The sequence below is a fragment of the Myodes glareolus genome, chromosome 22 (assembly GCF_982192425.1).
Source record: "Myodes glareolus chromosome 22, mMyoGla1.1, whole genome shotgun sequence".
NCBI lineage: Eukaryota > Metazoa > Chordata > Mammalia > Rodentia > Cricetidae > Myodes > Myodes glareolus.
The window spans coordinates 12,683,364-12,698,193 of record NC_142047.1 but is presented as its reverse complement, the minus strand read 5'-3'; the positions used below and the strand labels follow the sequence as shown (position 1 = coordinate 12,698,193).

The following is a 14,830-nucleotide window of genomic DNA, read 5'->3' as shown; positions in this document are numbered from 1 at the left end:
AATAGGCTCGAGGGTGAGGAGATGTCTATGCAGAGAAAGCAGTCGCCTGAGGCCCTGCTGCCAGTGCCACCAGTTGAGCCCACCACCCTGCTGTTCTGATCCTCTGCAAGCCTGAGTCAAATAACTTCTACCTCCCTTATACTGAGTCTTGGCATTGATGTGGGAGGAGCCATGAGCAAAGAACTCCAAAGCTATGCTGACTTCTGGTCAACTGTGATTGGCGCATGGCTCCGTGACCTCACAAGGAACCATTGTGATGTATGAGAGAGACCCACCTATATAATTAGGCACCAGCTGGGCCTAGACCTTGTTCTTAGGCTGCAGTGAAACCGTTGGTTGGGTGCAGAGAACTTTACTCTAGATTTTTTTTTATAGATTTTATAGATTTTGATTTTTATTGTGCGTCTTTGGAAGTGAACATCTGTGACCACCACTGACCTGAACATCGTGAGTGTGCCTCCCAGTGGGGGCGGGTTTGTGTCTGAATTTTGACTGACTTGGCTTAGATTTAGTTCGCACCTCCTTCAGTTTATTTCCTCATCAACCATTTTCTGTTATTCTCTACACATTCATCTTTGACATTTCATACATTGGTTTATTTCTTTACCTAACTTTTGTTAAGTTAGCTGTAAAAGATAAGGGATTTGATTCGGTAGTGCACTCGGAGCATCCCCACCTCCCTTGTTACTTTCCCCACCATTTCCCTGTGGTTATAAATCCCCTTATCACGTTAAGACTCTTCTCCTGTGCACCATGCCACTCATTAAACAGAACACGCTCTGGAAAGTCTCGAGGGATGACAGTTTTCTCATGGCCTCTCAGTGTCACAGACAGGCTATCATCCTTTGGGTGTTAAAAACTATGAGTTTAGGGGAAAGGAACTGAGTGTCCTGAGGGTGGAGAGGAAGAGGGCTGTAGTAGTTGGAGTCATCAGAGAATTTGAGGGTCTGAGTGAAAAGGACCTTGAAGAAGCCTGTGTTCACTATCTAGTCCATAGCCTGTCTCTAACCCAGGCTAGCCCAAAGCCGGCTGAGTCCACTCTTGTTGGTACTGCTGCTGTTATTAAAGTCCAAATGTCCTCAAGGTTTGTGTGGGAGAGGTTTCACACCTCCTCAATTCTCTGGATTTCTGGTCTCTAACACGGGGTGCTGTTCTGAACATTGTAATGCCCCATGGTGGTGGAACCCAGCAGGGGGTATTGAGTCATTAGAGGCAACAGGACATGACAAAGCCATGTAAGCAGCTGCTTCAGACCCATCTTCCCAAGTCCCCAGACATGGATTCCCTGTCCTCTGAGAGTCTGAGCCATAGCACATCCTATGGAGCAAATGTTGCTGCTTCTCAGGGAATTGGTCATGGCAGTGAGACAACCATGCAGTCCTGGGAGACAGAAGGTGAAGTGGGTTTTTTGGGGGGGGGTTGTAAATAGCTGTGATTGGTTCATTTCCCCCATGACCTCACTGGAGCCATTGTGAGGAGTTGCAGACTCTGCCCACATGAGGCCCTGGCTAGGGCTGGGGCTTCTCACTCTGCAGAGAAACTAGCTTGGTTAGGTGCAGAGTTGTTGAGCTCGTATATTGATTCATATAAACCTTGATATTACCGATCTACGAAAACAGACGCTATTCATTTGCTTTGACATCCAAACAGTGAGTTTGCTTCCCAGTTTTCTGGTTTTCATTTCTGTCGCTGAGGTGGTTCTTGACTTAATTTGTGCTTTTCATTCAGTTTCTCTTTACTAGTCCTGTATATCTATTCTTTAGCATGATTATTCCTTGACATTCCTTAAATTTAATACTTCTGGTTTTCAAAGTTTACTAGTATGGACAAGCTTTAAAGCCATCTCTTTCATCCCCGTGTGAAGATTTATCACATCTACCTGTGCCATCTTTTATCTCACAGATCCTTTGGAGCACTTAAATGCTCATCTACCCTGGTAGCTATCTTCCACACTTGCTATGTTACACCCCAACACCCTGCAAAAAAGACCAAAAACATGTCATGTGTACCATGAGGTACAGTCCATTTTATTACAGCATCCCAGTGTCGGGGAGGGCTAGCATCCTTTAGATGACCGTCTATATGAGTTTTAGATAAAGGAGCTGAAGGTGTGAAGTGTGGAGACGATGTCTGTAGTCATCAGAATACTTAGAGAACTTTAGCATCCTAGTGCAAAGGGCATTGGGGCACACCATGGGTTCATTCTCTAGTCCATACCCGCGTCCCTAGCAAAGGTCAGCACAGAGTTGCTGAGTCTGTCCACCTTGTTACTATATCACTTGTTACCTTGTTACTGTGATACCTGCTTACTATGTTCTTAAAGTCAAAGTGTCCTGCTCAGGTTTGATAGGAATGGTCTCACACCTTCTCATGTGTCTGAATGCCTGGGTTCTAGCAGGAGGTGCAGTTTGATCCAGTTTGGGGAAGTCATAAAAGCCTAGGACATCAGGAGGAATTGGGTGGCTGGATACACCAGGGACCTGCCAAAGTCATGTATCCAACTGCTTCAGACCTATCTTCCCAAGTCCCCAGCTCCTCATCTGCCACCCCTCCCTGTCCCCTGAGAGCCTGAGAGAGGGTTACCCTTTGTCATTTAAGCTGTATTTTGTTGGGGATTTGCTCACAGCCTTGACAAAAGTTATGTAGTCCCTGGAGCAGGGTAGAGAATCATCTTTTGGTCTTTTTGCTGTTACTGGTCCATTCCTTACTGTGACATCACAAAAGGCCTTTGCGAGAAGTTATCGAAATCTCATCCTATAAGGCCCTGCAGCAGACTGCGGTTTGTCTTGATGCTGCAGAGAAACTCTTGTTGGATAGAGAGCAGCCAGACTTCTACACTTGACCTCATAAACTGGAATCTCCTAATCTCTTGGACCTTGACATTGGGAGATTTCCTCTTTGTTGTCTGGATTTTGTGTTCAGTTGTTTTTGATACATACAATCAATGCTTTTTGTTGAGGCACAGATTTCTGCTTATGTGTTCATTTTGCTGAATTGTTCCATTTAAATATTTTTGCCACGTTTTACTTTAGTTTCATTTTTCTTATTTTAAACCTTATCTGTGTGAAATAAGGAATCCTCTGTAACACTTCTATAGATGTATACAATGACCTGGGATCCTTTTCATCTGCTCTGTGACATTACAGCTGCCCCTGGTGTGTGCCCCAAAGTCCCCCATTTCAATTAGGATTCGAGCTAATGATGCACAGCTCTAGTCACCATTTCTCTGGAACCAGAAAGGGGGTGGGGATTGCAGTACGAACATCATGTCTATTTTGTCTTCAGAGAACAACAAAAGTTGATGTTTTTGTGGCTAAGTATGGACCTCTTCACTTGATCTCCTTACATGCCTGTTAGATAGTTTCCCCATAGAATTGTCCTAGGATTCCCTGTTGAACTCTCTGTGAATAGGAAACATCCTAGCTGTCATGGATTGTTTGAATTTGTGTGAAGAAGCAAGGAATCTGATAACAGATGTACAAGTGAATGTTGGTCAAGGACACTGGGATACACTTAATCCTGTGTGTGTGTGTGTGTGTGTGTGTGTGTGTTGTGGTTGTTGTTGTTATGGGTTCAGCCTCAGGATTATACTGGCTTTCAAGACTATATTTGCAATGATCTTTCTTCGTGGCTTTTTGATGCTTCCCGAGGAGCAGTGGTCTCTGTTATATGGAAAGAGCCATCATGCACTCTGTTGGTCCTGAGATGTCCTTGCTAGCAGAAGTTGTGTTTCTCTTTCCATCTCATCCCTAAATTGATCCCTGTGAATGTTTTATAACATGTGGAATTGATCCTCATGCTCAGGGTGGAGTAGTTGGAAGGCAGCAAGTGCTATGTAGGTTTAATAACATCTTATCAACGTTAGTGTCTCTTATAATTCAAGAAATCTCTTGCTTACAGGAGTATCAACTGTTTAGAATCAGTTCACATCACACACACGCAGGGCTCCCTAGGTCCTACTTGTCCTTCCTTCATACTTTATGTCTTGTCTCACATTTCAAGAGTTTCAATCTTCTCTCTGGGTGATGCAGGTCAAGGGTTTGTCTGACTTCATCCTTTCAAATCACCAGATCCTTGTTTCTTTGGTCTCTGATTCAAACTCTAAGAGACCACTTATTTCGTCTCTGCTCTTTCTTATGCTTTCCCATAATTGCTTTGGGGTTTGGGTTGACATTTATTTTCTTTTTAACCTCTGACCCTAAGATGTATCATTAGGAGGTTTGAGGTAGCTAATTTTTTGATGATTTTCATGATTTAGACATTTAGAGCCATAAACTTCTCTAGACCTGCTTTTGTCTTTTTCCTTCTAGAATCTTGTGGTGGTCCCATCCCCCACCCGTCAGGGTGGGGGTCATGGACGAGGAAACGGAAAAACTGGGGCATAAGAGCTGGCCGGTTTTGTCGGCCTCACAGAATTTTTCTGAGGAGATGGAGAGTACTAACTCGAATGAAACTGATCTTTACAGTGAGTCAGAGGAGGACTACTTCTCCTGCATGGAGGATTTAGACATGGAGGATGACAGCGGAGAGGATGAGGTGCAGGAGAAGGGCAGCATCAACTTCCGGTCAGGCCTTACTCTGCTGTGTGCCCTGAGCCAGGGGGAAGACCACAAAGAAACTATGGGCCCTTGCAAAAGTCAATGTACAGATGTCGAAGACTGGGATGGTATTCCCCCAAGCCAAACTACAGTCCCTGATGTCACGATGGGTACTGGCACCAGCAGGGATACTAAAGACAGAACAGGCCATGGCCCAGGAGTGGCCATAGAAAGTGATGTAACCTATTGTGAGCCCCTGAGTCACAATGAAGACCCTCAGGTCACCAAGGGCCCTGGCCCCAGCATGGTTACTGAGTCCACCACAGGCCATGGCACAACAGAGGGCATAGGAATTGATGTAACTGATTGTGATCCCCTGAGCCACAATGAAGACCCTCAGGTCACCAAGGGCCCGGGCACCAGCAGGGATAATGAGTCCACCACAGGCCATGGCCCAAGCCGGGACATTGCAATTCATGTAACCTGTCGTGGTCCCCTGAGCCACAATGAAGACCCTCAGGTCACCAAGGGCCCTGGCCCCAGCATGGTTACTGAGTCCACCACAGGCCATGGCACAACAGAGGGCGTAGGAATTGAAGTAACTGATTGTGATCCCCTGAGCCACAATGAAGACTCTCAGGTCACCAAGGGCCCCGGCCCCAGCATGGTTACTGAGTCCACCACAGGCCATGGCACAACAGAGGGCATAGGAATTGATGTAACTGATTGTGATCCCCTGAGCCACAATGAAGGCCCTCAGGTCACCAAGGGCCCTGGCCCCAGCATGGTTACTGAGTCCACCACAGGCCAGAGCCCAAGAGAGGGCATAGGAATTGATGTAACTGATTGTGATCCCCTGAGCCACAATGAAGACCCTCAGGTCACCAAGGGCCCTGGCCCCAGCATGGTTACTCAGTCCACCACAGGCCATGGCACAACAGAGGGCATAGGAATTGATGTAACTGATTGTGATCCCCTGAGCCACAATGAAGACCCTCAGGTCACCAAGGGCCCTGGCCAGAGCATGGTTACTGAGTCCACCACAGGCCAGAGCCCAAGAGAGGGCATAGGAATTGATGTAACTGATTGTGATCCCCTGAGCCACAATGAAGACCCTCAGGTCACCAAGGGCCCTGGCCCCAGCATGGTTACTGAGTCCACCACAGGCCATGGCACAACAGAGGGCATAGGAATTGATGTAACTGATTGTGATCCCCTGAGCCACAATGAAGGCCCTCAGGTCACCAAGGGCCCTGGCCCCAGCATGGTTACTGAGTCCACCACAGGCCATGGCACAACAGAGGGCATAGGAATTGATGTAACTGATTGTGATCCCCTGAGCCACAATGAAGACCCTCAGGTCACCAAGGGCCCTGGCACCAGCAGGGATAATGAGTCCACCACAGGCCATGGCCCAAGCCAGGACATTGCAATTCATGTAACCTATCGTGGTCCACAGAGCCACAATAAAGACCCACAGTTCACCAAGGACCCTGGCCCCAGCATGGTTACTGAGTCCACCACAGGCCATGGCACAACAGAGGGCATAGGAATTGATGTAACTGATTGTGATCCCCTGAGCCACAATGAAGACCCTCAGGTCACCAAGGGCCCTGGCCCCAGCATGGTTACTGAGTCCACCACAGGCCATGGCACAACAGAGGGCATAGGAATTGATGTAACTGATTGTGATGCCCTAAGCCACAATGAAGGCCCTCAGGTCACCAAGGGCCCTGGCCCCAGCAGGGATACTGAGTCCACCACAGGCCAGAGCCCAAGAGAGGGCATAGGAATTGATGTAACAGATTGTGATCCCCTGAGCCACAATGAAGGCCCTCAGGTCACCAAGGGCCCTGGCCCCAGCATGGTTACTGAGTCCACCACAGGCCATGGCAAAACAGAGGGCATAGGAATTGATGTAACTGATTGTGATCCCCTGAGCCACAATGAAGACCCTCAGGTCACCAAGGGCCCTGGCAACAGCAGGGATAATGAGTCCACCACAGGCCATGGCCCAAGCCGGGCCATTGCAATTCATGTAACCTATCGTGGTCCCCTGAGCCACAATAAAGACCCTCAGGTCACCAAGGGCCCTGGCCCCAGCATGGTTACTGAGTCCACCACAGGCCATGGCAAAACAGAGGGCATAGGAATTGATGTAACTGATTGTGATCCCCTGAGCCACAATGAAGACCCTCAGGTCACCAAGGGCCCTGGCCCCAGCATGGTTACTGAGGCCACCACAGGCCAGAGCCCAAGAGAGGGCATAGGAATTGATGTAACTGATTGTGATACCCTGAGCCACAATGAAGACCCTCAGGTCACCAAGGGCCCTGGCGCAAGCAGGGATAATGAGTCCACCACAGGCCATGGCCCAAGCCGGGATATTGCAATTCATGTAACCTATCGTGGTCCCCTGAGCCACAATAAAGACCCTCAGGTCACCAAGGGCCCTGGCCCCAGCATGGTTACTGAGTCCACCACAGGCCATGGCACAACAGAGGGCATAGGAATTGATGTAACTGATTGTGATCCCCTGAGCCACAATGAAGACCCTCAGGTCACCAAGGGCCCTGGCCCCAGCATGGTTACTGAGTCCACCACAGGCCAGAGCCCAAGAGAGGGCATAGGAATTGATGTAACTGATTGTGATCCCCTGAGCCACAATGAAGACCCTCAGGTCACCAAGGGCCCTGGCCCCAGCAGGGATGCAGAGTCCACCACAGGCCAGAGCCCAAGAGAGGGCATAGGAATTGATGTAACTGATTGTGATCCCCTGAGCCACAATGAAGACACTCAGGTCACCAAGGGCCCTGGCCCCAGCAAGGTTACTGAGTCCACCACAGGCCATGGCACAACAGAGGGCATAGGAATTGATGTAACTGATTGTGATCCCCTGAGCCACAATGAAGACCCTCAGGTCACCAAGGGCCCTGGCCCCAGCATGGTTACTGAGTCCACCACAGGCCAGAGCCCAAGAGAGGGCATAGGAATTGATGTAACTGATTGTGATCCCCTGAGCCACAATGAAGACCCTCAGGTCACCAAGGGCCCTGGCCCCAGCATGGTTACTGAGTCCACCACAGGCCCTGGCACAACAGAGGGAATAGGAATTGATGTAACTGATTGTGATCCCCTGAGCCACAATGAAGACCCTCAGGTCACCAAGGGCCCTGGCCCCAGCATGGTTACTGAGTCCACCACAGGCCATGGCCCAGCAGAGGGCATAGGAATTGATGTAACTGATTGTGATCCCCTGAGCCACAATGAAGACCCTCAGGTCACCAAGGGCCCTGGCCCCAGCAGGGATGCAGAGTCCACCACAGGCCAGAGCCCAAGAGAGGGCATAGGAATTGATGTAACTGATTGTGATCCCGTGAGCCACAATGAAGACCCTCAGGTCACCAAGGGCCCTGGCCCCAGCATGGTTACTGAGTCCACCACAGGCCATGGCACAACAGAGGGCATAGGAATTGATGTAATTGATTGTGATCCCCTGAGCCACAATGAAGACCCTCAGGTCACCAAGGGCTCTGACCCCAGCAGGGATACAGAGTCCACCACAGACCAGAGCCCAAGAGAGGGCATAGGAATTGATGTAACTGATTGTGATCCCCTGAGCCACAATGAAGACCCTCAGGTCACCAAGGGCCCTGGCCCCAGCATGGTTACTGAGTCCACCACAGGCCAGAGCCCAAGAGAGGGCATAGGAATTGATGTAACTGATTGTGATCCCCTGAGCCACAATGAAGACCCTCAGGTCACCAAAGGCCTTGGCCCCAGCATGGTTACTGAGTCCACCACAGGCCATGGCCCAGCAGAGGGCATAGGAATTGATGTAACTGATTGTGATCACCTGAGCCACAATGAAGATCCACAGGTCACCAAGGGCCCTGGCCCCAGCATGGTTGCTGAGTCCACCACAGACCATGGCACAACGGAGGGCATAGGAATTGATGTAACTGATTGTGATCCCCTGAGACACAATGAAGGCCCTCAGGTCACCAAGGGCCCTGGCCCCAGCATGGTTACTGAGTCCACCACAGGCCATGGCACAACAGAGGGCATAGGAATTGATGTAACTGATTGTGATCCCCTGAGCCACAATGAAGACCCTCAGGTCACCAAGGGCCCTGGCCCCAGCATGGTTACTGAGTCCACCACAGGCCATGGCACAACAGAGGGCATAGGAATTGATGTAACTGATTGTGATCCCCTGAGCCACAATGAAGACACTCAGGTCACCAAGGGCCCTGGCCCCAGCATGGTTACTGAGTCCACCACAGGCCATGGCACAACAGAGGGCATAGGAATTGATGTAACTGATTGTGATCCCCTGAGCCACAATGAAGACCCTCAGGTCACCAAGGGCCCTGGCCCCAGCAGGGATACAGAGTCCACCACAGACCAGAGCCCAAGAGAGGGCATAGGAATTGATGTAACTGATTGTGATCCCCTGAGCCACAATGAAGACCCTCAGGTCACCAAGAGCCCTGGCCCCAGCATGGTTACTGAGTCCACCACAGGCCATGGCACAACAGAGGGCATAGGAATTGATCTAACTGATTGTGATCCCCTGAGCCACAATGAAGACCCTCAGGTCACCAAGGGCCCTGGCCCCAACATGGTTACTGAGTCCACCACAGGCCATGGCCCAGCAGAGGGAATAGGAATTGATGTAACTGATTGTGATCCCCTGAGCCACAATGAAGACCCTCAGGTCACCAAGGGCCCTGGCCCCAGCATGGTTACTGAGTCCACCACAGGCCATGGCACAACAGAGGGCATAGGAATTGATGTAACTGATTGTGATCCCCTGAGCCACAATGAAGACCCTCAGGTCACCAAGGGCCCTGGCCCCAGCATGGTTACTGAGTCCACCACAGGCCATGGCCCAAGAGAGGGCAATGGAGTTGATGTAACTTATTGTGATCCCCTGAGTCATAGTGAAGACCCCGACGTCACCAGGGGCACTGGCCTCAGCAGGGAGAATGAGGGCACCATAGGTGATGGCCCAAGCCAGGGCACAGAGAATGATGTAACATTTGGTGGTCCTGTGACCCCATGTCTATATCCCGAAGTCATCATTATCCCTGGCTCCCCCTGGGGGAGTGAGGAGTCCTTGGCCCCTCTCCTGAATCAGAGGGAGGAATATGAAGAATCCGTGGGCAGCCCGCCTAGCCCAAATGTGGACCGTGAAGACAACTTGCATGCTGGAAACCAGAACCCTGACAAGAAGAAGAAGAGATGGCGCCTTAAAGGGGTGAGGAGGCAAATTCATCGTCTCTGCTGCTGTTTCTTCTGTTGCCTCCTCACCCCAACGGAAGGAACCCCAACCCCCAGGTGAGGGACAGGGAGAGGTGGGAAATGGAGTCCCAATGAGCCCGGTTAGACAAGCCCAGTGATTTCTTGTGTATTAGATCTTAGCTTTTGCCAAGGATATGCTGCACCTGTTATAGGATACGAACCCTAATGTCTGTGACCCTAGAAGGAGCGTTCCCACTCTACCCCTTTATATGGATTTGGGGAAGTTGAGCCTGAAGCAGAGAAGCAGAGGATGCAACCAGGGGCAGCGGAGGGAAGGAGAGGGGTTTGGGCTTGGGGTAGGGAGATCAGGTTAGGCAAGAGGAATCACGTAGAGAGCTGTGGAACAACAGGCTAGCCCAGTGGTGAGTCCTGTCTATGTCAGAGTCACTAACAGAGTCCTTTGTTTGTGTCCCCTTTCAAGGTCTGAAGAACAGGCCTGGGGCCATGGTTCATAAACCATGGCTGCTGTTCGGCCTGGTGTGGCCTACCAGCCACAAGAGGGTACCAGGCCAGAACATTTAAGAGCTATGTGCCTGAACATCATGCCTTGTGACACAACATGGGACAAGCTCTCTACCCCTCCTCTCCCTGCAGTGGGAGCTGTTAGCTCCCACAAGGTAAGCTCATACTTGTCCCAGCGCTATGGCTGGACACAGAAGTCGGACACACGGGAACCCTATTTTAAAGAGTCAGCCATCCAACTTCTGCAATCTACGTTATGCAACTTCATGTTCCACACGACATGGGGTCTTCACCAAATCGTCCCCTAATTTTTGAAGATCCTTATGGATAACCAGCTGTAAAGAAGTCCACATCCAGGGCAGAGAGGAGGAGAGGGGTCTGTGGGACAAGGCAAGAGAGAAGAAAATCAGTAAGACAGTGAGGGGGACAGGGCATGACGCTGGGGAAGGGGAGGAGTCTGCCCATGGGAAATTCCAGTTCCAGCCACGCAGTTGAGAAGAAAGAGATGAGCAGGTAGGGCAAGGACAGGGACCTTGGGCGGGCTGATCGGGAGAAACTCCCTGGAGAAGAGAGATATGGGGTGCAGGGCATGGGTACTCAGGAGCAGAAGACCATGCCTCCCTAGGGGGTTCAAGCCAACCCCTTCCCAGGAGCCTCCTCTTTCTGCTCTATCCAACCACAGGCTGATCTGGTAGCATCTGCGTCCTTTTCTTCACAGCCTCCTGCCACCAGGGTCCATGCTGCCCTTCCCATGTTCCAGAAGTTTAGAAACTGTGGTTGTATTTTTATCCCATTGAATGATTCTTTCACTCTGATTGTCTAAAATTACAGGACTTTTCTGGCTACTGTGAAAAGGTAACTAGGACTTGAGAGGACTGTGGAACATCACTGCTGGACAAGGCCTGCATCCTTGGCCGGCTTTGTGTCCAGTGATGACATCCGGGGTCTAGATTGGGGAAAACAGTCACTGTCATGGAGCTACAAGGTATCAGCCAGTGTTATTGTGTACATTCTTGCTGAGTGAGGTGACTGCAGAATCCTCATGGTCACCATGCAGGTTGTGAACAGCTCTGTGTCAGCGAGAGCTTCCCAGCTGACAGGGAATCCAGGGTTCTTGTCTGAGGGGATTATTTGAATCAGTGGTTCTCAATATTCCTAATGCTGCAACCTTAATACAGTTCCTTATGTTGTGGAGACCCCCAAAAAACAGTTACCTTTGCTCCTGTTTCCGATCTTAGGTGAGCCTGTGAAAGGCTCATTCGATCCCTAAAGAGGTTGAGACCCACAGATTGAGAAGCGCTGAAGTGATGAATTAGTTTGAGTTCTCTGAATGTCTCTGTGTGGAAGATGAGTTTCTGAAGCCTGATCTTAACGGAATCCACCAATGAATCGGGCTTTATGTCTGCTGAGAATGCTGGCATTGGTCTTTCTGAATGTGGGTGTTGCATCAGCTTAGCAAACAGCAGTCTACTTCCTCAGCCACCGCTGAGCACAGCTTGCACACACAGTCTCTGTGGCAGCCTACATTGCCGAACTCTAGTGTTGATGGGGCAGTGGGTCAGCGGGTCATCCTGAGGAGGCCTTGACACTTGTCTCCCTGTGTCAAGAATCATTTGCAGATACCCTAGGACCTTTGAGATAGGACCTTGGTGCAGACAGATACCTATTCTAGCATTCACTTACTGAATTAGCCCATTCTGCTGACAAAACACTGTGGCCAAGGCCACTTAAGTGAGAAAGCATGTTATTTAAGGTTCCACAGTTGCAGAGGGGGACAGTACATGACCATCCTGATGGGAATCTAGCAATAGGCAGGCAGTCGTGACATTGGAGCTGGAGGTGATAGCTGACACTGATTCTCAAGCAACACCCCCACACACACACACAGAGAGAGAGAGAGAGAGAGAGAGAGAGAGAGAGAGAGAGAGAGAGAGAGAGAGAATTATTTGGAATGGTTTGGCTGTAGAATCCTTAAAGCTCTGTGACCCCTACTGACACTTCCTCCTTCCAGGCCATACCTCCTGTTCCATATCCAAACATGTCCATCCATGGGAGTCATTCTCATTCAAACTAAGCAATATATTATCCAGGATGGGGAGAGCAAACTCTTGGGTAGCATCTCCCTGAGCTCTGACTGTCACTGTCCCCACTCTTCTGCTCTCCTTGCTCTCTCAGAGAGCCGATGACACCACTGTCTCTCTTGAAAGTTACAAACCTGCATTTCCATAAAGATGTCGGGAAGACAGAAGAGACCCTTGCACTCAGCCAAATCCACAACAAAGTTTCTTTTGTGGAACCCCTCACCTAGAGGAGCCCTGTTTGCCTCTCTGCACCCAATTGGATGTTCGGGACCACCTCACACGGTCAGAATGGGCTAGATAGTTTCAGAAAAAGAACAAACAACAGGCACACCCCTCAATCCTCACTGGGAGACACAACATACAAAACCATCAGTGGTCTGCCTTATGTGACAACGGAAGTCTGACCACAGTGGCAGCCCGTCAACCAACCCATGCCACAGCCTCTCTGCCAACTTGCTGAAAGAGGTGGGGCATTCAGCGTTAGTGTCTTCCAGCCCCTGACTATCAGACACAGTAGTCAATGTGAACATAAGTCCTGGACCAGCGCAGGGCATCATGGAGTTTAGGGAGTGTCCTGTCAATCAGCTCCTGGTGTTGGGAAAGCCATCTAATCAAGCAAAGGATGATCTTCACAGCTTTCTCATGAGCCTTTGGAAAGCAGGGGGAATAGCAAACTCTGTGTGACTCTGACATCATGATCTGTCTCCTGTCGTGGTGAAGCTGAATGGGAGGCAGGTGGGCAGGTGGCCAGAGAATTCAGGCTGAGCACCATGGAAGGTGAGAATGGGACACACATGTCTGCTCAGCTCTCCTCAAGCAAAGGCTGTCTAGCCAGGGACAATGTGAAAGAAATCTGTCCCTGACAGACAAGGTTACAGAATCCATTAGGGACACCATCCAATAAAGCCAGGGCACTTCCTTTCAAGGTCTCGAAGGCACCAGCCTCATCTGCCCTTCGGTCTTCCCTCAGGAAAGCATGTGGTGGCTTCTCTGCCCCTTTCAGACAGCAAATCCACACCGCTCATCTTCACACAAGTCAAGAAATCATGTGGTTGCTTTTGTTTGGTTTTTGTTTTTTGACCAACCTTTCTGATTTCCCAAGCTGCTCACCATTGGCAGGAAATGCATAATACCCTTTGGTCTTCCTTAACTTGCAAGCACTCGTGAACACATCCAATCACAATCTCTTCTTGCTTTCCATACAGAGCTCCAACAGGGATTGACCACCACACAGGGTCAATTATTCATTTGTTCTGGCTCCTGAGAGATATCATGAGATGAGAACGTAGCCATCAAATTGTCCTCCTAGTGACAGGAATAACTCACTCCCCAAGTGCTCGCTCTTCAAACGTGAGGGCGTGGGCTCAGAACCAGCTGCCACATAAAAGCCTTGAAGGCCAGTGGGAGTGCATCATCCTACCTCTATGGAGGTGGAAGGGAGAAGTCCCCTTTTCATCCTTGTACAGGTGATCTAGAGTTACTGACAAGTCACAGGTTCAAGGAGAGTGTCTCAGGAAGCAAGGTAAGTATGACACTTGAGACCCTCCTACTCACATGGGAGTGGACACAGGCAGTGCTCCAGAAGACACATATGAACACACACACAAAAGATGGGAGGCATGAAGAAAAGGGAATAGAAACATGGGTGAAGGCTTCATCTTTCATAAGTGATTGTTCTTATGTGTGGGATCGATTTCTCAACCTGCGATAACTGTGATTTTGTCCACAGCATTCTAGCGAAAGGTTCCTGCATAACTGTGGTTTCAACTTCATTTTTGTCTGCTCGGATAACTCTGCTGAACATCACGGGTCACTTGAACCTATCAAGACCAGCGTGGTAACCTGTTGTAAGCTGCCTCTGTGGGACGGCAACAGAATGGCATCCCTAGCCATTTCCCGTGGTGTCATGGTAGTATGACACTGATAGTTTTCACTTGATGTTGGCACATCAGGACTATATTCCACTCCCAGAGGTGAAAGAATATTTCACAGGCCAGACACAGAATTTCCTGTGTACTATTTCATTATTCAATAAATAAATTCATGTTTATTATTTACTATATTAAATGTTGACTTGATTTTTATCCTGACCTGTGGGGCAATATTATACAGGCCATTATATACAGGCCATTGTATGGCAGCCAAACTTACAGGCCAGCTCATACCTGGCCACATGGAAGGTGGTCACATGACTTCCAGACAGGATGTCGCCATCCTAAAAAGATTAGGATATGCTAATATTGTTCTGATTCTTTCTTTGCCATTATGGAGATCACCTGGGAAGTGTTAATCCAGGCTACCTGAAGGAGCAACCATACTTGTGGAAGTGACTTTAGTCCCCCTACCTCGAAAAAGAACGCTAATGAACTTCCCCTCAGTTCACCTTTTGATAGAAAAGCTGTTTGGATAATAAACACGGGTGATCTTAAGGATTGAATGAAT

At 49.5% G+C, this 14,830-nt stretch overlaps 1 protein-coding gene across 3 annotated transcripts; it reads left to right on the top strand.

Moving 5' to 3' along the window:
• The first annotated feature begins 315 nt into the window (after nucleotides 1–315).
• On the top strand, nucleotides 316–14,494 carry LOC148118425 (uncharacterized). 3 transcript variants are annotated; one of them, XR_015735941.1, is made up of 4 exons: nucleotides 316–447; nucleotides 4,311–9,881; nucleotides 10,267–10,462; nucleotides 14,118–14,494. XR_015735941.1 is itself a non-coding variant. In XM_087900255.1 (3 exons), exons 2-3 carry the CDS (start codon nucleotides 4,354–4,356, stop codon nucleotides 10,298–10,300), a joined length of 5,562 nt encoding a protein of 1,853 aa, XP_087756381.1. In that variant the 5' UTR covers nucleotides 316–447; nucleotides 4,311–4,353; the 3' UTR covers nucleotides 10,301–14,480. The 3 variants fall into 3 exon arrangements, 2 of the variants coding, with proteins under 2 accessions (XP_087756381.1, XP_087756382.1); XM_087900255.1 differs by having other exon boundaries at nucleotides 10,267–14,480; XM_087900256.1 differs by lacking the exon at nucleotides 316–447 and having other exon boundaries at nucleotides 4,313–9,881; nucleotides 10,267–14,481.
• The last annotated feature ends 336 nt before the right edge of the window (nucleotides 14,495–14,830 follow it).